Raw genomic sequence first — 23,882 nt, 5'->3', positions numbered from 1 at the left:
TGTGTTTTTCTGTCTTACCTAGTGGAGAAGTATACGCTGCATCCTTTTTGACTGAATATTCCGGCCAGCAACATTTATAATAACACGTTGAAAATGACTGTTTTTTTGTTTCCCGTCATTTTTCAGGGTTAACGTCTTAAGTGGAGCAAACTTTTGTTTGTGCTCTCCGACGTTTCATGGTCTTAATCTTCAATCCTTAGTTTTCGGTCAGTAGTTGTTGTCGCTTTTACAGTGCCTTGCAAAAGTATTCGGCCCCCTTGAATCTTGCAACCTTTCGTCACATTTCAGGCTTCAAACATAAAGATATGAAATTTAATTTTTTTGTCAAGAATCAACAAGTGGGACACAATCGTGAAGTGGAACAACATTTATTGGATAATTTCAACTTTTTTAACAAATAAAAAACTGAAAAGTGGGGCGTGCAATATTATTCGGCCCCTTTACTTTCAGTGCAGCAAACTCACTCCAGAAGTTCAGTGAGGATCTCTGAATGATCCAATGTTGTCCTAAATGACCGATGATAAATAGAATCCTACTGTGTGTAATCAAGTCTCCGTATAAATGCACCTGCTCTGTGATAGTCTCAGGGTTCTGTTTAAAGTGCAGAGAGCATTATGAAAACCAAGGAACACACCAGGCAGGTCCGAGATACTGTTGTGGAGAAGTTTAAAGCCGGATTTGGATACAAAAAGATTTCCCAAGCTTTAAACATCTCAAGGAGCACTGTGCAAGCCATCGTATTGAAATGGAAGGAGCATTAGACCACTGCAAATCTACCAAGACCCGGCCGTCCTTCCAAACTTTCTTCTCATACAAGGAGAAAACTGATCAGAGATGCAGCCAAGAGGCCCATGATCACTCTGGATGAACTGCAGAGATCTACAGCTGAGGTGGGAGAGTCTGTCCATAGGACAACAATCAGTTGTACACTGCACAAATCTGGCCTTTATGGAAGAGTGGCAAGAAGAAAGCCATTTCTCAAAGATATCCATAAAAAGTCACGTTTAAAGTTTGCCACAAGCCACCTGGGAGACACACCAAACATGAGGAAGAAGGTGCTCTGGTCAGATGAAACCAAAATTGAACTTTTTGGCCACAATGCAAAACGATACGTTTGGCGTAAAAGCAACACAGCTCATCACCCTGAACACACCATCCCCACTGTCAAACATGGTGGTGGCAGCATCATGGTTTGGGCCTGCTTTTCTTCAGCAGGGACAGGGAAGATGGTTAAAATTGACGGGAAGATGGATGCAGCCAAATACAGGAACATTCTGGAAGAAAACCTGTTGGTATCTGCACAAGACCTGAGACTGGGACAGAGATTTATCTTCCAACAGGACAATGATCCAAAACATAAAGCCAAATCTACAATAGAATGGTTCAAAAATAAACGTAGCCAGGTATTAGAATGGCCAAGTCAAAGTCCAGACCTGAATCCAATCGAGAATCTGTGGAAAGAGCTGAAGACTGCTGTTCACAAACACTCTCCATCCAACCTCACTGAGCTCGAGCTGTTTTGCAAGGAAGAATGGGCAGGAATGTCAGTCTCTCGATGTGCAAAACTGATAGAAACATACCCCAAGCGACTTGCAGCTGTAATTGGAGCAAAAGGTGGCGCTACAAAGTATTAACGCAAGGGGGCCAAATAATATTGCACGCCCCACTTTTCAGTTTTTTATTTGTTAAAAAAGTTTAAATTATCCAATAAATGTTGTTCCACTTCACGATTGTGTCCCACATGTTGTTGATTCTTGACAAAAAATTAAAATTTTATATCTTTATGTTTGAAGCCTGAAATGTGGCGAAAGGTTGCAAGGTTCAAGGGGGCCGAATACTTTTGCAAGGCACTGTAACTAGGGTTGGGAATCTCTGGCATGAAGCCGATTCAATATGTATTTAGAAACACAGGTTACGATTCGATTAAAAAACGATACATTTTTTAAGCCGAGCAATTCGATTTGATACAGTTTAAGAACGATACAGTTCGATACAGAGTGAAAACGATACGATAGTAAACATTTGTTGTGTGTGTTCGTACAGTATTTTAGAAATATAAAAAAGACCACATTTTTTAATAGCAAAATTAAACAACAAAATTTCATACCAATGTTATGTTTTATTTTTTTACGAGAAAAAAAAAAAGGCTCACTATATGACTGTCATTTTGCTGGATGGGATTGATAATACAATAAAACTCCAGTGACAGACAACAATAAAGTGCAGTAATTTAATTTCCTGGTGTTTTGAACACAATAGGTACTGTAAGTAATTTAAGTGCAAACTTTCAACGGAAACATCTTACAAGCAAAAAATATTATATGCAGCAGCTTTTGAAAAAAAGAATTAAACCTGTTAGTGTTATCATAAACAAATAGTAAATTATGCTTTACCACTGGTATAACTGGGGGAATAAAAACATGGCATTTTAGACTGACAGGTCTATAATCATTACTTTAACCCAGTGCTTCTCAATTATTTTCTGCTACGCCCCCCCCAAGGAAGACGTAAATGTTTCGCGCCCCCCAAAACTCTGTAAATCGTATCATTTGTCTATAATATTACTATTAAAAGTACGCCTCTGCCTCACATTGTATCCTTTTTTTCTATTAGAGAAAATAACAAATCAACTTATAAAGTGTAACTTTATTAACATTGTTTTGTTTGTAACAGAAAAGACAACGCGCATCAATTTGCCTGAATTAAAAAAAAAAAAAAAAGTCACATCCAAACTGTAAAAATACACTCAAGGTACATTTTTGACCATTTGATACTGAAAAATAAAATCAGTAGATAATAACAAATTCAAATTGATAAGAAACATTAAATCATGAGGACAATATGCCAAAAAATGTGACCGAAAAAACAAAACTGAATAGAAGGAGAAAAAAGCACACGTCCAGTTTGCAATGATGTGGGGTAATTTTGCACTGAGCATGCTAACAGTGCTCACTGGTTTACTGATATAACACTGACAAAGCAGGGCGATTGTTGGCAATATTCGGCACGTTTTCGCTGAAAAACAACCAAGCGGCTTATCAATGAGATTGAGGTCTAATGTCTTTAAGTGGCGTCTTAATTGATTTGGCTTCCGGCTTTCCGCTATAATCATTTTTAGACACAGTAAACAGTGGTCTTTCCTCGTCTACCAAAGGCAAACGCCCCGAAAAACACATTCTCGGCAGCCGAGGGAGAACCGTGGGTGAGGGTGGTCGTCGTGACGATCCCAAGCCGAAAATGTCACCTCTCGGGCGGACACGTGAGAACCGGAGAAGACAGTGGGTCGCTGCGTGAGTCCGGCCGGAAAACGGCTTTTGAAAACGGCGCACAGCTCTCCAACTCTTCATCAGTCCCTTCCGTGTGCTCTTGCTTACTTCAAAAATACTGCGCTCACTTTGAAAATGAGAGCGCCACTGCCACCCACTGAGTGGATGTGCAAGTACACTTTATTCTAGTACGGCCAAAAAAAAGCATGTTCCCCGAGGTCACACGCGCCACCCCTGGCATCACTCTGCGTCCCCCTGGGGGGGCGCCACCCACTATTTGAGAAGTACTGCTTTAACCCTTTAACACCGAACGTGTCGGCAGCGACGCGTTTACGCATATCATCTTTGAAGCTTCGTTACGCTGTAATACGTCACCCACGTGCTGCTGGTTGGTCTCATTTGAAAGTGCGGAAGTTGATGTCCACACCAGTTTTTATTTGAAGTCAATCGACCAAGAAAAACGGGAGATAATGTCATTTGAATTTTATATTTTTATCGCACTCATAAATATGCATTAAAACGCTGCATGGACCATGTATCTATCTCCATATTTCCATCATTTCTTGTCCTTTTTCAAAACCGAAAGCAGCACAAAAGACTACATATCCCAAGAGCCGTTGTGATGTCAAGAAGGACGAACCGAATGTGATCATTTTTAATAAATTTCCGAGCGAGGCGCCAACTAATGAAAGGGAGGCATGCGAAGCGAGCAACGGCCGGTTGGTTTGAGCGAGTGACTTTGAAACGTGCCGAATGAATCTAAAACTACATTTAGCGCAAGCTAATGCATTATTTCATTAACTCAAGGAAGAAGATGAGCCGTATTTATCGTTGTTTTTCTTTGGATGAGTCGCCGTCTCGGCGAGTAGAAGTGACAGCAGCGCGCAAACGGCGAAAGAGTAGCCTGTGTGACGTTGTGTGTGACGCAGCTCCGTGACCTGTTCAAGAAGAAGCTTTATTGAGTGAGCAAAAAAAAAAAAAAAAAAAAAACTTTATTGGGTCGCATGCCTGAAAATTTTGAATTGAACTGAACTACTTGTCAATATTTTTTAAAATACTTTTTTTCAATGTTATATATATTTTTTCTTCATTATAACCTTTTCAATTGTATGTAGATGTGTGTTCGAGATGCTTGATTGCATGTACGTATATACTTTTGATAAGTTGATTGGTACAACACCTAACTTCACAAAGAGATATCCTCCAAACCCTTTGTGTGTTAGATGATATATATAATCTTTTTTCTCACTATTTTGCACTGTATATAACCTGTTTTGACCATAGTATGTGTAAAGGCCAAAAACGCCTATGACCATACCTGCTGTTTGTGTTGAATTGTCAAACATAAAACTATTCAATCTTATTTTTTTCTATTGAATATTTATCCTAACAAGTTGAATTAATTTTATCAAGCTTCAAAACGGTTGGTCGAGCATGTTTGGTTGTCAATGGGACATCAACATTACAAATTTTGAAAAAAGATTTTGGGATTTTTTTGTCTTTTTGGGTCCAAAATGTGGATTATAATTGGTCAGTGAAGAAAACAACAGTTTGGACATGAAATTCAAGGTGTCCTGAAAAAAGGGACCCAACTTGGCCATTGTAAACATTTTTTTCTTTGAAATATAAAGGAAACATCAAATGCATGCAAATTCGGCCAAAATAGGCTTAGGTGTTAAAGGGTTAACCTTGTACACAGCAAAGTCCTTCACTTGTGCCTGTGCTTCCACATTTTTTATTCCTCATCACTGTCCATATCTTTTTTGAAGGGCAGATTTTTCTTGAGGAGGATCAACTAATCCACATGTTCATGTTTAAGTAGACTGCGTTTCGTGGAAACAAAATCTCCAGAGGGTCGCGCTGCCCTTTCCACCATTGTAGTGAGTTATTTTTCAGGGTTAAAAATAGTGTTGCACCGATACCATTTTTTGACCCCGATACCGATACCTGACTGTGCAGTATCGGCCGATACTGATACCATACCGATACCACCCAGTTTATATATGTATATATAATCCCCCCCCCCAAAGAGCTACATAATTGGATGTGAAATCATTGCTATCAAGGCTTTGTCAGGCTGTTGCTTACCTTTGCAAAATAGGAAAAAGACTAGTACAAAGTATAATACTAGCCCAACAGTAAGAAAGTAAAAATAAATTCATAATAATAAACTATGAATAATCTGAGTAAACTTTTTTAAACCTCTCAAAGGCCAAACAGTGCAACCTTCATGAAATTATTGTCACATTCTGCTGCTGGTTAGATTGTGTTTCGTTGTTGGGCTGTTAGTGGGGGCGTCCTGACATCGCACCTGAATCCAATGCAGGCTCATCAACGCAGCATTTAAGCACGGGTGATCTCAGAGAAGGCTGCCGAGATATTTGCCTTGCTGATCGCCATTTGACATATGGCACTATAGTCTTGCTACATTTGCTTGTTACGCCCCTGCATTGGGGTTTTTCTGTTAATGTGCTGCACTCGTTTGTAACCTCTAACCTGTGCATGTATTTGAGTGTTTTTATTTTGGCTTTTTGGCTCGCTGCCTATCGTCTTAGTCAACCTTCGAGTTTGTAGTATTGAGCTCCGTCGACCTGCTGTCACGGACTCCTTTTGTTATTTCTACTATCCCGCGATCGCGTGTTTTTTTTTTTTGTTTGCAATCATTAAACCCTTGTACGTATCCCCCGCTTGTTGTCCGCTTCGAGGTCCAACCTTGTTTCCGCATTTGCGGACGCTAACAATTATAAGTAATAATAATTGACCACAGCATCCCGTCTCTCTATTAGCCTCCTTTTTTCGGGAGGGGGGAGTCCCTTATTTCTATTTCTGAAAGGTGACAACCCTACTTTGGAAACAGTTCCCAAATTACTGCGGCATTTCTTTCAGTAAAACACAAAAGTAAAGTAGACGTAGTGAACTGACCAGAGATTGTTGCTCCAGTCCAGCGCCCTTCCTCTGGATAGCAGTCCTCCTCTTGCAGGCTCAAACTCGTTGTGTTCGTTCACGTTTCGTCTTCAAATATTTTATCAGGTTCGAGGTATTGAAACTGGCCGATTTAACTCCACATCTCGAAACTTTCAGGCCGCAAATCTTGCATGCAGCCATTGATTCTAATCGACTGGATTTCTATTTAGAAGTATTTCCCGAACGCCGCCATGTCGGCGCCGGCAAGCGGCCTTGTCATTGGTCAGGAGTGGCTATTGGCCCGTTCTCATTGGTCTGGAGCAGGCCAATAGCGATAGCTGCTTGGTGTTCATGTGTCATCACACAACACAGAGACAGAGTGTAGTGAGCGCCAGGAGAAAAAAAAAGGCTGCGGTCAAATGTTATAATAATGGACCGGTAAATGATATCGGCGCCGTCTTTGTTGGTACTTGCCGATACCGATACCACCATTTCGGGCCGGATCGGCGCCCCCTGCCGATACTAGTATCGGTATCGGTGCATCTTTAGTTAAAAACTCACGATCTCTGTACCGCTTCACGCTTCACACTTTTGTCCCATGCGAACAGATCTGGCTGCCTTCATTTCAAAGTCCGACTTTTGTTTTCCTGGGTGCGTTGAAAATCAATCGCTGCACGTCGCTGGCGTGGTGCGCAAACTGTTCATTGTTTTAGCATGTTGATTCGTTGCCACTAGTTTCATTTTGGGTTGTGAAGAAAACACTACGGAGCGTGCGTTACAGTGGTTTTGTTAGCTCTCACGTTGTTATGACCAGTGTTGTTAATAACGGCGTTACAATATAACGGCGTTACTAACGGCGTTATTTTTTTCAGTAGTGGGTAATCTAATTAATTACTTTTCTCATCTTGGCAACGCCGTTACCGTTACTGAGGACGGAAAGGCATGCGTTACTATGCGTTACTATATTGGTCAAAAAGTCTGAGGGAGACGGACTCACCGAGACGACAGAGCAGGAGCGGGGAGGAGGCAAGAAAGTTGTGACGTCGAGCAAACGCGATGCTAGGTAGCTCCAATAATACATGTTGTAGCCGATAGCCGACAAACTACGCCCACATGTTATGGTAGATATGGTAGACATGGTAGATACCACATGTACAATGACAGACATGGCACTAAATGCGTAAGTAGATAGCCGCCATCTTAAAGCAGTAGGCTTTTTGGGATGGCTCTGTTGTAGAGAACCTTCCTAGCGAACCTAAGTAACTTTTTATCTAAAATACTTCTAAATCGGCAAAATCTTGACTTGAATCTATCTTTAAATGATGAAACAGTTTTAAAACATTCATATGTCGAAAGTAGGGAGATGGGAACTAATGCAATAATGTGAGCAATTTTAACAACTTTTAACAGTTGATTCAGGGTAAAGGGTAAATTAGGGTAAAGAATTGGGCTCGGGCCAATTGTACCAAAAACCTTCACAAAAAACTTCACATAGTGTGGCCAATGTTTTTTTTTGTTGTTTTTTTGAGGGGGAAAAAAAAAAAAAAAGTAATTATCACCAATTACTTTGCCAAGTAACTAATTACTCTTACATTCAGGTAATTGAGTTACTAACGCAATTACTTTTTGGGAGAAGTAATTTGTAACTATAATTAATTACTTTTTTTCAGTAAGATTAACAACACTGGTCATCACACAACACAGAGACAGAGTGTAGTGAGCGCCAGGAGAAAAAAAAAGGCTGCGGTCAAATGTTATAATAATGGACCGGTAAATGATATCGGCGCCGTCTTTGTTGGTACTCGCCGATACCACCATTTCAGGCCGGATCGGTGGCCCCTGCCGATACTAGTATCGGTATCGGTGCATCTTTAGTTAAAAACTCATGATCTCTGTACCGCTTCACGCTTCACACTTCTGTCCCATGCGAACAGATCTGGCTGCCTTCATTTCAAAGTCCGACTTTTGTTTTCCTGGGTGCGTTGACAATCAATCGCTGCACGTCGCTGGCGTGGTGCGCGAACTGTCCATTGTTTTAGCATGTTGCTTCGTTGCCACTACTAGTTTCGTTTTGGGTTGTGAAGAAAACACTACGGAGCGTGCGTTACAGTGGTTTTGTTAGCTCTCGCGTTGTTATGACACGCCCGTGACGATCGGGTAATGACGGCGACTACTAGCGGTTCTGTCGAAATGAATGGGAAGTTGAGGCAACCACGACGGCGGTCACAATCTAAGTGCGCTGTGTGGTGAATGACACAAGCACAGCATGTGAGGTAAAGGCTAAATTATAATCATATTAAGCAATGGATTGAACTAGGCGTTAGAAGCCGATTCTTGTGCTCGCGATAGCCGAATTCTATCTCTACTATCGTTTCATTGAATATTTAATGGCTAATTACTGTCAAATGGTAACTCTACTATCGATACAGCTGTATCGCTCACCTGTAAAACCGGATATCCGGCCGTATCGGTTTATCGTTCTCAAGCTTATCAGGTAGCCTCGTCCCCTTACTCCTCCCGTCACCCTCAGAGCGTCTTCCGTCCTCAAGATGGAAGCAGCATTCTTGCTGGCTGACAGTGGGGGATGGGAACGAGGCTAGCATTCAGGTGTAGCAAACACAGAAACGTTAGCAAGCTTTGGAAAGCATTGTCTTATTGAAAGAGCAGGGACAAACAGCCTGGAATCATATGAAGTACGTGCGCTATTCTCGAACCTGAACGCACCCCAAGTCTTGGATGACAAATAAACAGAGCAGAGTACACTCGCTACGGCTGGTAGTTTCTTCAATTTATTCAGAGTAAATAACGCAGCACTTTTGACCGTCAGTAACGGTAACGGTTATTTATAACGGTGTTATTCCCAACACTGGTTAATTGTAATCTTAAATGAACACAACGTTGTCATAGCTTATCATAATAGTGGTTTTAACTTAAATTCCTTAGCGCTATGATTAAAATGGAGTGGAAAAAAAAGACACGACAAGATATTTTGATGCAGACAGATTCCTTCATTTAAGAGAGCAATACTCTTTGACGTAACAAATTTATCGTTAACAATTATTAAGCATTGCGGAAAAGATACAATTAATAGTAAACCAAGTCATTCAAATCCACCACAAAAGAGTGATATGGTCACACAAAGAGCATGATTGTTACTTAAGGCAGTATGGGAAGAGTGTGATTAGTGTGAATGATCCATAACATCCATGAGGCAAATATACGGATGTTCCGTTGAGCACTCCTCAGTGTCCCAGTATCCATCTGTAAGAAGTAAAGGCGTTAGTATAATGACATGATATTTTAGAAAAGACAAACCACTGACTTACCATCCAGAGCCAATGATACACAACCACTAGCGCTTTCAGGCTCGCCGTCCTCCGTATCAAATGCGCTGAAATCAAATTCTACGCCATCAATCCAATAGAATTCATTGTCCTGGAAGATATTTACATATTAATTAGTCATATGTGAGGGGGGGATGGCTTATTAGCCACAACAGTCATACAATACCATCAGCAAACTAATGTCACACTAGATTTTAAAGGTAGGACGAGTGAGGAAATGATGACGTGATCGGAGTGTTAACAATTGTTCAATTTGCTAAAAGAATAAAATGCTTCATTTTTCAAAGCTGACCTTCAGTCCTCTAAGTCAGTGTTTTTCAACCTTTTATGACTCACGGCACGTTTTTACATTGGAAAAAATCTCGCGGCACACTACAAACCAAACATGTTCCAAAATTATTTCCTGTACAGTATATTTAATTATAAAATAATTTCTCAGTATGCATACTAGAGATGTCCCGATCCGATATTTGGATCGGATCGGACGCCGATATGGGCAAAAAAATGCGCATCGGTATCGGATCGGCCAACACGGAAAAATTCCGATCCAGTTTTTTTGAAGATCCGGTCCGGGTTTCCCAGCGCACCAATTTACATAATCCATTCCAGTTTTTGCTTCGGTTTCCCTATAATCCGGTTCGCATTTTACGGCACACTTACAACACACTACATTACCGTCTCCCAATTTATCGAGAGACTTTATCGGTAAAAATGTCAGCTGTGTGGGATCATTTCATCTTAAAGGACGACAAAGACGAAGAGGCAGAGTGCAACATATGCCACATTAAAGTCAAGCGTGGTGGTAAAGCTGTAAGAAGTTTTAATACAACCAACCTAATCAAGCAGTTAGCGAAATACCACCACAAACAATATGAGGAGTATGTTAAGAAAACCGACGACAAAAAGGAAGGTCCTACGCAACTAACACTGGCAGAAACTTTTGCTATGCGTGACAAACTGGCACTCGACAGTCCCAAAGCCCAGGGAATAACAAGAGTCATTGCCGAAGAATTCATTCTGGATGACGAGACATTATCTCTCGTGAGTAAAGACGCACCATCCAACACTTAGAACCACGGTACAACATGCCCAGCCGTCATTACATCCTTGAGCGATTCGGCCGTGGAAGATTCTACAACGATTCACAAACATCCAAATTCCGATTATTGAAATATGTCAAGTAAAGCGGAACTAATACACAGCGCGGTCTTCGGGACGCAATGAGAAACGGACCGCATTGCGTCCCGAAAGTAAACATAACTTGTCATAGACCCGGGTAATTCCAATGCTTGACTCACAGCTTTAGCTCAACTCATGTCGCTGGATAAAAAACACAAGAATACCTGACTGCTGCTGACAGCCGCTACAAACTGCGTCAACATCATTTTACTGTAGATAATAGATATCACATGTATATACAACTAGATGCAAAATGACAGACTCGAGGGAGTTAGCAACATTGAAGCATTGAAAACTACTTGCGTTAGTAAACAACCGCCATCTTAAAGAAGGAGACTTCCCTAGTAAGCTGTTGTGAACCTTCCAAGCGAACCTAATTAACTTTTTATCTAAATTACTCCAAAATCGGCAAAATCTTGACTTGAATCTATCTTCAAAACAGTTTTAAAACTTTCACATGTCGAAAGTAGACAGAAGGGGAAATTATGGAATAACGGGAGCAATTTTAAGAACTTTAACAGTTGATTCGCAAAATTAAATGAATTGAATGTAGTTTAAAGCTGCTGATACAGAATGGGGACTTGAGCATTTTATTTACTTTTTTAAAATGTTAACTTCATACATAAATAGTCGTTTATTTAAACCTGAGAGGCTTTTTATACAATATTTGTAACTAATGCACGAAACATTAAAATCATCTAATAGCTTGGGGGCGTTGTGGGATTTTCCACTGAGGTTGTTGGTGTGTTTTGCTTTTTCAAGACAGTTTACAATATTATTTGCACGTTTTACTGACTGACTATGCTATTTCTGTTTGTTATTTATAATATTTTGTGTTTGTCACTGAATAAACAGGTCAGTTTCTTGTTACCAACCGTTGTGTGTTATTCAAACTCACCTAATTCAGCTGGCTAGTTGTTATCAAAAGTACTAAAACCTTTTTCAACATGAGTCTGACAATTAAGTAAGGAGGCTAAATAACTTTAAACTTTAACACATGCTCAGATAGGCCGGTATCGGTATCGGCCAGTATCGGTATCGGAAGTGCAAAACAATATCGGTATCGGATCGGAAGTGCAAAAACCTGGATCAGGACATCTCTAATGCATACTTACTCAGTGTGAAACTTGAGCCTGTTAAGATGAACACAAAGTTGATATTCTTATTCTTCAAAAGCTCTCAGTCTTCCTCTGTTTTTTATTATTATTATTATTATTATTTCATAGCAGTTAGGTTTGAAAAAGCTCAGGATTATGAGAAAGGGGGACTTGAGCAATGTCTTTAACCACATCAGGCCAAGCATCTCGCAGACAATGGCTTTGCAGGCAGGTAGTATTAATTATTTTGGATTTAGCAACAAGGTAACTGGCTTTGAGGGCTTTCTCATTTACCTTCGTGGTTTTTATCAAAAAAGTTGCCTGTTTCTCTGTGTTTTCACGAAGGCGAACAAAACAGTTCATCGACTTGTTTCAGTTGGCGATGACGTTTAAGCTTGCTTGGTACCATGGCGCTGTTGGAATGGAGAGCTGCTTGTGTCGCGTTCAAGAATTGTTCGGATTTTTAGCCATTAGCCCCCTTGCTGTTCTCAACAATGTGTTGGACTAAAACACAGGGGGAGGATTGACGGCCGTCACATTTGGATAAAATAGAAAGGACACTTTCGAGTATATCGACACATGACGAGTCTAACCAAATGATGTGCAGCAGGCTTGTCGGCTTAGGTTCCGTATTGAACGAATACGGAACGCAGTTTATTCCGTAGAATAAGACAATAAGACAAGACGCATATATACATTCAGCATACTGTACGTAAGTACTGTATTTTTTTATTATAACAATAAATCCACAAGATGGCATTAACATTATTTCTGTGAAAGGGATCCACGGATAGAAAGACTTGTAATTCTTAAAGGATAAATGTGAGTTTGTATATTGTTACTAAATATTGCCATCTAGTGTATTTGTTGAGCTTTCAGTAAATGATACTGTAGCGACTTAACTGTTCTGCCCAAATGCATGACAGGAAGTGGTGCAACCATGACTGTGTGTGGTTGCTGCAAATGCTATATCCTCTCTGCGTTGGGTACACTACAGGGTGTTAAGAAAAAATCAACTCCTGTCATTCTTCCCCACGTCGCTCCCCACAATATTTATAGTTGCTGTGGGAGAAATGACAAAGCTTTTGCCAATTAAAATCACGGCCCCAATGAATGCTTGTGTCTACTCCACTCACTTTACACTGCCTCTTATCTCTGTATATTGTAGAATATCATGTATCAAATTTCTGACCTATATATCGATATTCGCTGTGATATCGTGAGATAATCGTTATCGTGAGACTTGTATCGTGAATTGTATCGTATCGTGAGGTGCCCTGAGGTTCCCACTCCTACTAGCGATGTCATTCATTTAGAACAGGGGTGCCCAAACTTTTTGCAAAGGGGGCCAGATTTGGTGTGGCAAAAATGTGGGGGGCCGACCTTGGCTGACGTCCTTTAGGTAGAACAATATATTTAAGCAAATTTTAGCAAGCCGTTCTGTGTGTCACATTTGCTTTATTATAGGGCTGCAGCTATCGAATATTTTAGTAGTCGATTAATCGATGGACTAGTTAGTTCGAATAATCGAGTAATCGGATAAGGAACATGAAAAGTTAAAACACCTGAGCTGAGCTTCAAACGATATAATTTTTTTTTTTTTTTTTTTTTTAAATGAGGATCTGTGTACAACAAAAGAACAATTGGCTAACTTGGATAGAAAAAGTCTGCTAGCTTAAATGCTATAAAATGCTAAAGTTTTTTTTTTGTTTTTTTTTACAATGCTCTTAACAAGTGGTTCAGACACATATTCCCACAAAAAAAACGGCTAAATATACCTACAAACTAAATTAAGAATGCATTAAAAAAACATTCGCTCAAACAAAAACTTAGCTTATGTCGGTCTTGACAGGGATCAGTTGGATTCAGCCATGTGAAAAGAGGCAGACCAGAGGGCATTGTATCCACTCTCATCAGTAAAATTAAATGCAAACACTTTTAAAATCAACCGTTACAATGACACTTTAATTAAACGAATACTCGAAGCAACAAAATTTCGTTGCAGCACTACTTTTTTTTTTTTAATTAATAATTTCGACAATTTTGCAAGTAGCCTTTGTGGCGTTCTCTTTCGACTCTCGGGCTCATGCGAAATACTGCTGCTGTGAAATTAAACTAGCTTCAAATTGCTTCAATTTCTCGCTACGTATCTACCCTGTAATCTTGTCGTACATGTCAGCGTGTCTTGTTTGGTAATATAGCCTCATATTGAACTCTTTAAAAACAGCAACTGTCTCTTTGCAAATGAGGCAGACACACTCGTTGCGTATTTTAGTGACGAAATAGCCCAGTTTCCACCTATCCTTGAAGCGCCAGCCGTTGCAGTCAACTTTTGTTGTTGTTGATTGTCGCCATTTTAGAAAATTGGGAGTAAAGGGTCACATGTGGTAATGTTGCTTAGAGTGCTGCTCCCTTTTAGTGGGTAAATGAGGAGCAGCATTTAGTGTGTAAGCTACTTCATATGCTTGTAGCAGTACTGCTGACCAATTTATTAAGTCTGTGTGCGGGCCAGACGTTATTGATTTTATGACAGAGTGCTGGGGGCCGGATGAAATCCCACCACGGGCCGCATTTGGCCCCCGGGCCGGACTTTGGACATGACTGATTTAGAAGATGCTTGTAAATATTTTACCTCAAACGTATCATGGAGTCCGGTCCAGACAGCGGTGTCATTCGAAGACGCTTCTCTTTTAAACAGTTCGTGAACAAACACGTTTTCCAGGGAATTGTGAATGGACATTACATTTGCACCAAGAATATTGCAGACGCTCTGATATGAAAAGACAAGTTGTATTCACTTGGTCAGAGATTTAGACAATGGTTAGGAACGGCAGATGACTGTTGTTTTCCATACCTCTGCATCTGCAAGCATCCTCGGATTTCGTTGGTAGATGTAACAGTGACAGTTCAAGCGAATCCATCCTTTGGGACAATTATTATCTACAACATAATGACTGTGTTAGAAAGAAAACAAACATATCTGGTGTCAATTCTGACAAATCTTTGTATCTGTCATAATTTTGTACCTTTCTGTTCTTCCTTATGAAGAGACGACTGTAAAGAAAAGCACTCAATTAGATCTTGGCCGCCAGCACGTTGACATAAATAAGGATGAGTGTTGCACCGATACGGCCTAAAATGACATTATCACTATCTGGGAGTACTGAGAAAAGATTTTACACATGTACTTTTTGAGAACTACTTGTAGTTTCCCTACCCAAGATGGTAAAAAAATTAGGGCTGTCAAAATTATTGCGTTAACGGGCGGTAATTAATTTTTTAAATTAATCGCGTTAAAATTAGGGCTGTCAAACGATTAAAATTTTTAATCGAGTTAATCACAGCTTAAAAATGAATTAATCATAATTAATCGCGATTCAAACCATCTATAAAATATGCCATATTTTTCTGGAAAATTATTGTTGGAATGGAAAGATAAGAAACAAGATGGATTTATACATTCAACATACAGTATATAAGGACTGTATTTGTTTATTATAACATTACATCAACAAGATGGCATTAACATTATTAACATTCTCTTAAAGCGATCAATGGATAGAAAGACTTGTAGTTCTTAAAAGATATGTGTTAGTACAATTTATAGAAATTTTATATTAAAACCCCTCTTAATGTTTTCGTTTTAATAAAATTTGTAAAATGTTCAATCAAAAAATAAACTAGTAGCCCGCCATTGTTGATGTCAATAATTACTTACACAATGCTCATGTGTGCTGAAGCCTATAAAATCAGTCGCACCCAAGCACCAGCAGAGGGCGGCAAAACTCCATAAAACACAATTAACAAGTGGGCATATCACTGTACTGTCATTAAATCTGTCTGAGCGGGGCGTATGCGTTAATTGCGTCAAACATTTTAACGTGATTCATTTAGAAAATTAATTAGCGCCCGTTAACGCGATAATTTTGACAGCCCTAGTTAAAATATTTGACGCAATTAACAAACAGATTAAAGTGACAGCAGTGTAATGTCCGCTCTTTTCTTGTTTTTTGGTGTTTGGCGCCCTCCGCTGGCGCTTGGGTCCAAATGATTTTATGGGCTTCAGCACAATGAGTGAGCATGGTGTAATTATTGACATCAACAATGGCGAGCTACTAGTTTATTTTTTGATTGAAAATTTTACAAATTCTAATAAAACGAAAACAATAAGAGGGGTTTTGATATAAAATTTCTATAACATTTATCTTTTAAGAACTACAAGTCTTTTTATCCATTGATCCATGGAAGAGAATGTTAATAATGTTAATGCCATCTTGTTGATTTATTGTCTTAATAAACAAATACTGTACTTATGTATCGTATGTTGAATGTATATATCCGTCTTGTGTCTTATCTTTCCATTCCAACAATAATTTACAGAAAAATATGGCATATTTTATAGATGGTTTGAATTGCGATTAATTACGATTAATTAATTTTTAAGCTGTAATTTACTCAATTAAAATTTTTAATCTTTTGACAGCCCTAAAAAAATACATGCGTATTTACAGGTAGTCCCGGGTAACGAAGCAGTTCCATTCTTAAGCCTGAGTTATGCTCTCGCGTTGCGGTGATGGCGCAGCGACTACAGCGTCATTTGGCATTCGATAGTTTTGCGGTGAGGGAACACGTTGCTCTGTAATTCAACTCCAAGCCACTAGAGGGGTGTGGCGTTAAGTTTGTACGGTTTTGGGACATGCTTGTTGACTTCCTCTTGTCTAGTTTAACGGAGAAAAAAATAATGCAAGATGGAACGCTTGAATGTGGATCTTAAGCTCATCAACATTGAATAAATGTTGATCATATAAATGTTGAGGCGCAGGCAACGCAGAAGACGGTTTGAAGGCGGTCTGTCCAAATTTTGATGCCGCATAGAGAGTTCTAGCCTCGGATGGAAACCAGCTAGCTGTAGCGGCTAGCCTCAAACTGGCGTCGAGCACTGCGTCCAGCGTTTTTTCCGAGGTCTCTGATCCGATTTGTTTGCCGTGTCCTACAGCCAGTAAATAGTCTACATATTTTTATGATCATTATAAATGCATTTACACAACGAAATAACACTGGAAAAGTTTGTTAAATATATTTCTCGTATGAGAGCAAAGCGCCACATTTTTTTACATTAAGCGAAGCCGACACAGGTTTCTTTATAGCATCTTCAACAATCAATTTGAAGCCTTTCCATACCCCTCTCCTACCGGTGCATGTTGGCCTTTTCAATTAACCCGGCTTTAGTTTGTTTTTCACTTCTTTCTGCTCCATATCGAAAAGGAAATACCAGATCAAAAATGTAATAAATGCAGACTCGCAGAGGGGAAAATTAAAAAGATGGCGAGGCTACAGCGTTCACGTCGAAAAGCAAATACCAGGTCATAAACGTAATGGATGCAGACTCGGGGTGGAGAAGATTAAAAAGGGGGCGAGGCCATGGCATTCACATGCGCAGGCATGCCAAATTTTTTATTTTATGACAAGTAATCCTTGGTTTAACATCCATAGATCGTTTTAGTATACATTAATAAATTTTAGGGCTGTCAAACGATTAAAAGTTTTAATCTAGTTCATTACAGCTTAAAAATTAATTAATCATAATTAATCGCAATTCAAACCATCTATAAAATATGCCATATTTTTCTGTAAATTATTGTTGGAATGGAAAGATAAGACACAAGACGGATATATATACATTCAACATACGGTACATAAGTATTGTATTTGTTTATTATAACACCAACAAGATGGCATTAACATTATTAACATTCTCTTAAAGCGATCCATGGATAGAAAGACTTGTAGTTCTTAAAAGATGAATGTTAGTACAAATTAAAGAAATTTTATATTAAAAGCCCTCTTAATGTTTTCGTTTTATTAATATTTGTAAAATTTTAGCTCGCCATTGTAGATGTCAATAATTACACCATGCTCACTCATGTACTAACCCATAAAATCAGTTGGACCCAAGCGCCAGCAGAGGGCGCCAAACACTAGAAAACAAGTAACAAGCGGACATTAAACTGTAATGTACATTTTTATCTGTTTGAGCAGGGCATGTGCGTTAATTGTGTCAAATATTTTAACGTGATTAATTTAAAAAATTAATTACCGCCCGTTAACGCGATAATTTTGACAGCCCTAATAAATAAATATTTATTTTTTAAAAAGTTAGCGAGAGGGAAGTCCGGTCCGACCCCATTGTAACGTAAATAATTGACCATTTTTGCCTGACCCGGTCCTGCTGGTGCACAAAAAGGGAGGCTAATAGATGGACAGGAAGCTGTGGTCAATTATTGTTATTATCACTTATAATTTCATGAAAGTTGCACTGTTTTGCCTTTGAGAGGTTTAAAAAAAAATCAGTTCATTCAGAGTTTATTATTATGACTGTATTTTTACTTTCTTACTGTTGGGCTAGTGTTATACATGTTTTAATTTCACAAATTTAGCACTATTTTGGCCTTTGAGAGCCAAAGGTTTATTCAACTATCGTCACCCATACCAGGTATGCAATAAAAGGTTCTATCGGATTCCCTTTGTATTAGTCTTTTTCCTGTTTTATAATGGTAAGCAGCAGCCTGACAAATTTCACATCCAAGTCTGTTGCTATTTGAAAAAAAATATTTTTATATACACCGTATATATATACATATATATATATATGTGTGTGTGTAAACAGAGTGGTATCGGTATGGTATCGGCCGATACTGCACAGCCAGGTTTCGGTACATCGGGGCCAAAAAATGGTATCGGTGCAACACTACTTAAAACAAAGATAATGTGTGGTACAATAAGGTGCCGTTTACGAAGCGCCAAAAAAAAAACAAAACAAAAAAATGACCGAAGTGGCGGGCGAGACTCTGGCATTGTAAAGTCGAAATTGTCGAGTCAGTCGTAACCCGAGGACTACCTGTGTGTGTATATATATATATGTATATATATATATATATATATATATATATATATGTATATATATATATATATATATATATATATATATATATATGTGTATATATATGTGTATATATATATATATATATATATATATATATATATATATATATATATATATATATATGTGTATATATATGTGTATATATACCGTATTGGCCCGAATATAAGACGGTGTTTTTTGCATTAAAGTAAGAATGAAAACCTGGGGGACGTCTTATAACTGCGGCCTAAAAAAAAAAAAAAAAAAAAAAAAAACTGCGGCCTAGACATATACCCATTCACAACGCTGGATGGCGCCAGTCATCAATTAATCGAATGCTGAACGCGACGCCAGAGGATGGGAGTGAGGACAGTGACACGGAGCATAGCGAGGCAGAGGATGTTTGTGAGGAGTAATGTTCCGTCATGACTGCTTGCATTATTTTATTGCAGTGTTTTTCCTTCTTCCGATGTGTTTCAAGACTTCAGTAACAGTTAGATAGTTCAGATATTAAGTTTTGAATGCGAAATTAAATGCCTTTTCTCTCAAATATATTGTTATAATCATTTGTTTCAGATGTATTGTAATTATTTTCTGTATAAAAATTAATTTGGTGTTCAAAAAGTCTTTTTTCAAACTTGAGTCTTGAAAAAGAGGGGGTCGTCTTATAATCGGGGTCGTCTTATATTCGGGCCAATACGGTATATATATATATATATATATATATATATATATATATATATATATATATATATATATATATATATATATGTACAGTATATATGAAGTGAATATAAATGCGTTTGGATGTCTACTAAAAAGAATCTATTTAAAGTGGGAGGAGTTGCAGTGAATGAGCAAATGTTATATTGAAACATACAGTACAGACACAAGCAAGATTCAAGTGAATCGGTCAATTTAGGTCATGTGAGATTTTGACTTACGACTTTAGTAAAAAGTCCACAGATAGCACACAAGAGGAAGAACAAGCGTAGAGCGAAGGCCATCTGTGAAACAAGCAAAAAAATGGATATATCTGACAATAAATATTCTCATTACATCAAACAGGATTTTACCTTTGCAGCTGTGAGGCTTGACACTAAAGTCGATGGCGATGATTGCTTTTATACAGTGTTCTGCCAGTCGGAGGATGGCAAATGCGCCACGTCATGCCAACCATGTCACCCAACCGGATTAAACGATAATTACTTAATGAAAGTCTATCAAAAAAAACACAAACAAACAAATTATATGACTGCTTTTCAGTCTTTGCCAAACTGGTTTTTAAACAAGCGATCATGCCAACTTTTCAGGCCAAGAATTCTCACGGGAAACTCACATGAATCACTGCTTGTAACCCGAAAACCATACAGGGACTACTAATGCTCTGACCAATCGCATGCATAATTTAAACTTGGTGTTGATCTTTCTAAGGCTGCGTTCAGACTGCAGGCATACAGTGGGGCAAATAAGTATTTAGTCAACCACCAATTGTGCAAGTTCTCCTACTTGAAAAGATTAGAGAGCCCTGTAATTGTCAACATGGGTAAACCACCAACAAACAAGCAAGATTTCTGGCTGTCAAAGAGGTCTAACTTCTTCTAACGAGGTCTAACGAGGCTCCACTCGTTACCTGTATTGATGGCACCTGTTTTAACTCATTATCGGTCTTAAAGACACCTGTCCACAACCTCAGTCAGTCACACTCCAAACGCCACTATGGCCAAGACCAAAGAGCTGTCGAAGGACACCAGAGACAAAATTGTAGACCTGCACCAGCCTGGGAAGACTCAATCTGCAATAGGTAAAACGTTTGGTGTAAAGAAATCAACTGTGGGAGCAATTATTAATAAAATGGAAGACATACAAGACCACTGATAATCTCCCTCGATCTGGGGCTCCATGGAAGATCTCACCCCGTGGCGTCAAAATGATAACAAGAAGGGTGAGCAAGAATCCCAGAACTACACGGGGAGACCCAGTGAATGACCCACTGAGAGCTGGGACCACAGTAACGAAGGCTACTATCTGTAACACAATGCGCCGTCAGGGACTCAAATCCTGCACAGCCAGATGTGTCCCCCTGCTGAAGAAAGTACACGTCCAGGCCCGTCTGCGGTTCGCTAGAGAGCATTTGTATGATCCAGAAGAGGACTAGGAGAATGTGTTATGGTCAGATGAAACCAAAATAGAACTTTTTGGTAGAAACACAGGTTCTGGTGTTTGGAGGAGAAAGAATACTGAATTGCATCCGAAGAACACCATACCCACTGTGAGCATGGGGGTGGAAACATCACGATTTGGGGCTGTTTTTCTGCAAAGGGACCAGGACGACTGATCTGTGTTAAGGAAAGAATGAATAGGGCCATGTATTGAGAGATTTTGAGTGAAAATCTCCTTCCATCAGCTAGGGCATTGAAAAGACCGCGCCGCCGAAGCAAAAGCAAAGCTCTTTAGAAGTGGCGTTTGCGAAAGGCAGGACTTATCCAGGTAACGTAGTTGCTATTAGATAATCAGAGACAATATAAGCATTAGTGGCTGATGTGCAATATGAAACGATAAGCGTTTTTGTCATCTTTTATAAGAACACTGCAGCACCATTGAATATGCTTTGTAATGGGAAGTTATAGCTACATCTTGTTTGTGAAAAGTTCATACCACTTTATATAAAAAAGGTAAAATGACCATAGTGACATATTCAACAGTGAAGTATTACTGTAACCTAAATGTGAGTCTCCAATTAATAATTTTTGATACAATGAGGACAAATCAGCCCACGTCACATTCCATAGGATAGTCAAGTGAACTACGAGCAAGCAAGTTGGGTATAAAAGAATATATATGAATTATTACTTACGGTAACATTTTAAATAGATACATCTCCCCTTACTGTATTTGTAACATTAGCTATTATTACTTTTTTTTTTTTTTTTTTTTAAATGCCAGTGACTATTGTTTATTGGATTTGTTTTTAATGATCTATCATTAGAGGGCGGTAACATGCTTCTATTAATTCCTTCTTTAATTAGTTTCAAAATATTTAACTTAGGTGGATTAAAATTTGATCAATACAACGTGTAGCAGGGAAATGTTCTGTGCATATGAATTTAAGGGTCATATTTTAAGAGTGAGACTGACTAATCAGATTTTGTTGTTGATGGATTGGTTTGTGAGTTTGTAGGGAAATTATTTTGCTAGTTATTAAAAGCAGCAGTTTTTCCATTGCAATGCATATTTGACACAAAGAGACTTTTATTAATTTTTGAGTGTTTGCTGTAGTTGTACATTAGATATCATCATAATGGCTGAGAACTCTGCAGGGTTGTATATATATATATATATATATATATATATATATATATATATATATATATATATATATATATATATATATATATATATATATTAGGGCTGTCAAACAGTTAAATATTTTAATCGAGTTAATTACAGCTTAAAAATTAATTAATCGTAATTAATCGCAATTCAAACCATGTATAGAATATACCATATTCTTCTGTAAATTATTGTGGGAATGGAAAAATAAGACACAAGATGGATACATACATTCAACATATGGTACATAAGGACTGCATTTGTTTATTATAACAATAAATCAACAAGATGGCATTAACATTATTAACATTCTGTTAAAGCGATCCATGAATAGAAAGACTTGTAGTTCTTAAAAGATAAATGTTAGTACAAGTTATAGAAATTTTATATTAAAACCTCATTGTTGATGCCAATAATTACTTACACAATGCTCATGGGTGCTGAAGCCTATAAAATCAGTCGCACCCAAGCGCCAGCAGAGGGCGACAAAACTCCAAAAAACACAACAAGTACACCTTTCACTGTGCTGTCATTTTAATGTTTGAGTGGGGCATGTGCGTTAATTGCGTCAAATATATATATATATATATATATATATATATATATATATATATATATATATATATATATATATATATATATATATATATATAAAACTTTTATTTTTTACTAGTAAAGTAAAAATTAAAGTACTTTTGTACTTTATATACATATATGTATACAGTATATATATATATATATATATATATATATATATATATATATATATATATATATATATATTTATATATACCGATTTCTGGACTATTGGGCGCCCCTGATTACAAGCCTCACTCAGTACATTTTTAAAGGAAAAACCATTTTGTATATTCATAAGCCTCTCTTGCCTAAAAGCCGCGTCTGCCCACTTAGTAACAAAGAATTGACAAAGAAATAAACAGTTTTCTAAATTTTAATAACACACCACAACTTTTCATTCCAAACAGCGCCGGCAAACACGGCAGTTATATAGCAGCGGCACGGAAGTTACGTAGCATCAGCATGGCGGTGCAGCACTAATTGCGATGGTTAATAAAAACATAAAAGTCTTTGTTAGCAATCTTCATCTTCCTCCTGTGCATTCAAACCATGGAAGTCTTCATCGTCAGTGTGAAGATATGAAGACACTCAGATGCACTTCGCCACGCACCTACTCAGTCTCTCCTTCGCTGTCGCCTTCAATGTCTCCCATAATGAGGCAAATTCACTCCCAGCCTGTGCCGTCCTCCTCGTGCTTCACGGTGCCAGGCTCCCCCGGCAAACCTGTGCAAAAACTGCTCTTCGCATGCGGCGAGTCTTGGCAAACGATCTCTCAATATTTTTGAAAATACTTTTCCTTCACTATAATCTTTATAATTTTGATGTAGATGTGTGTTCAAGAAGCTTGATTGCATGTACGTATATACTTTTGATAAGGTGACGGGTACAACACCTAACTTCACAAAGAGATATCCTCCAAACCGTTTTTGTGTTAGACGATATATATAATTTTTTCTCTCACTATTTTGCACAGTATATAACCTGTTTTGACCATAGTATGTGTAAAGGCCAAAAACGCCTATGACCATACCTGCTGTTTGTGTTGAATTGTCAAACATAAAACTATTCAATCTTATTTTTTTTCTATTGAATGTTTATCCTAACAAGTTGAATAAATATTATCAAGCTTCAAAACGGTTGGTCGAGCATGTTTGATTGTCAATGGGACATCAACATTACAAATTTTGAAAACAGATTTTGGGATTTTTTTTGTCTTTTTGGGTCCAAAATGTGGATTATAATTGGTCAGTGAAGAAAA

The 23,882-nt window shown here is 38.3% G+C and overlaps 1 protein-coding gene across 1 annotated transcript; it reads right to left on the bottom strand.

Moving 5' to 3' along the window:
* Positions 1-9,180: 9,180 nt before the first annotated feature.
* LOC130915666 (lithostathine-1-beta-like) lies at positions 9,181-19,715 on the bottom strand. The gene is made up of 6 exons (XM_057835640.1): positions 19,657-19,715; positions 14,817-14,844; positions 14,645-14,730; positions 14,423-14,560; positions 9,497-9,605; positions 9,181-9,431 (listed from the first exon to the last, which is right to left on the bottom strand). The coding sequence occupies exons 3-6, from the start codon at positions 14,660-14,662 to the stop codon at positions 9,352-9,354; spliced, it is 345 nt and encodes a 114-aa protein (XP_057691623.1). The 5' UTR covers positions 14,663-14,730; positions 14,817-14,844; positions 19,657-19,715; the 3' UTR covers positions 9,181-9,351.
* Between the last annotated feature and the right edge of the window lie 4,167 nt (positions 19,716-23,882).

This window comes from Corythoichthys intestinalis, chromosome 5 (assembly GCF_030265065.1).
Source record: "Corythoichthys intestinalis isolate RoL2023-P3 chromosome 5, ASM3026506v1, whole genome shotgun sequence".
Lineage (NCBI taxonomy): Eukaryota > Metazoa > Chordata > Actinopteri > Syngnathiformes > Syngnathidae > Corythoichthys > Corythoichthys intestinalis.
Note: the sequence above shows the minus strand (reverse complement) of the source record. Positions and strands in the feature narration are given on the sequence as shown.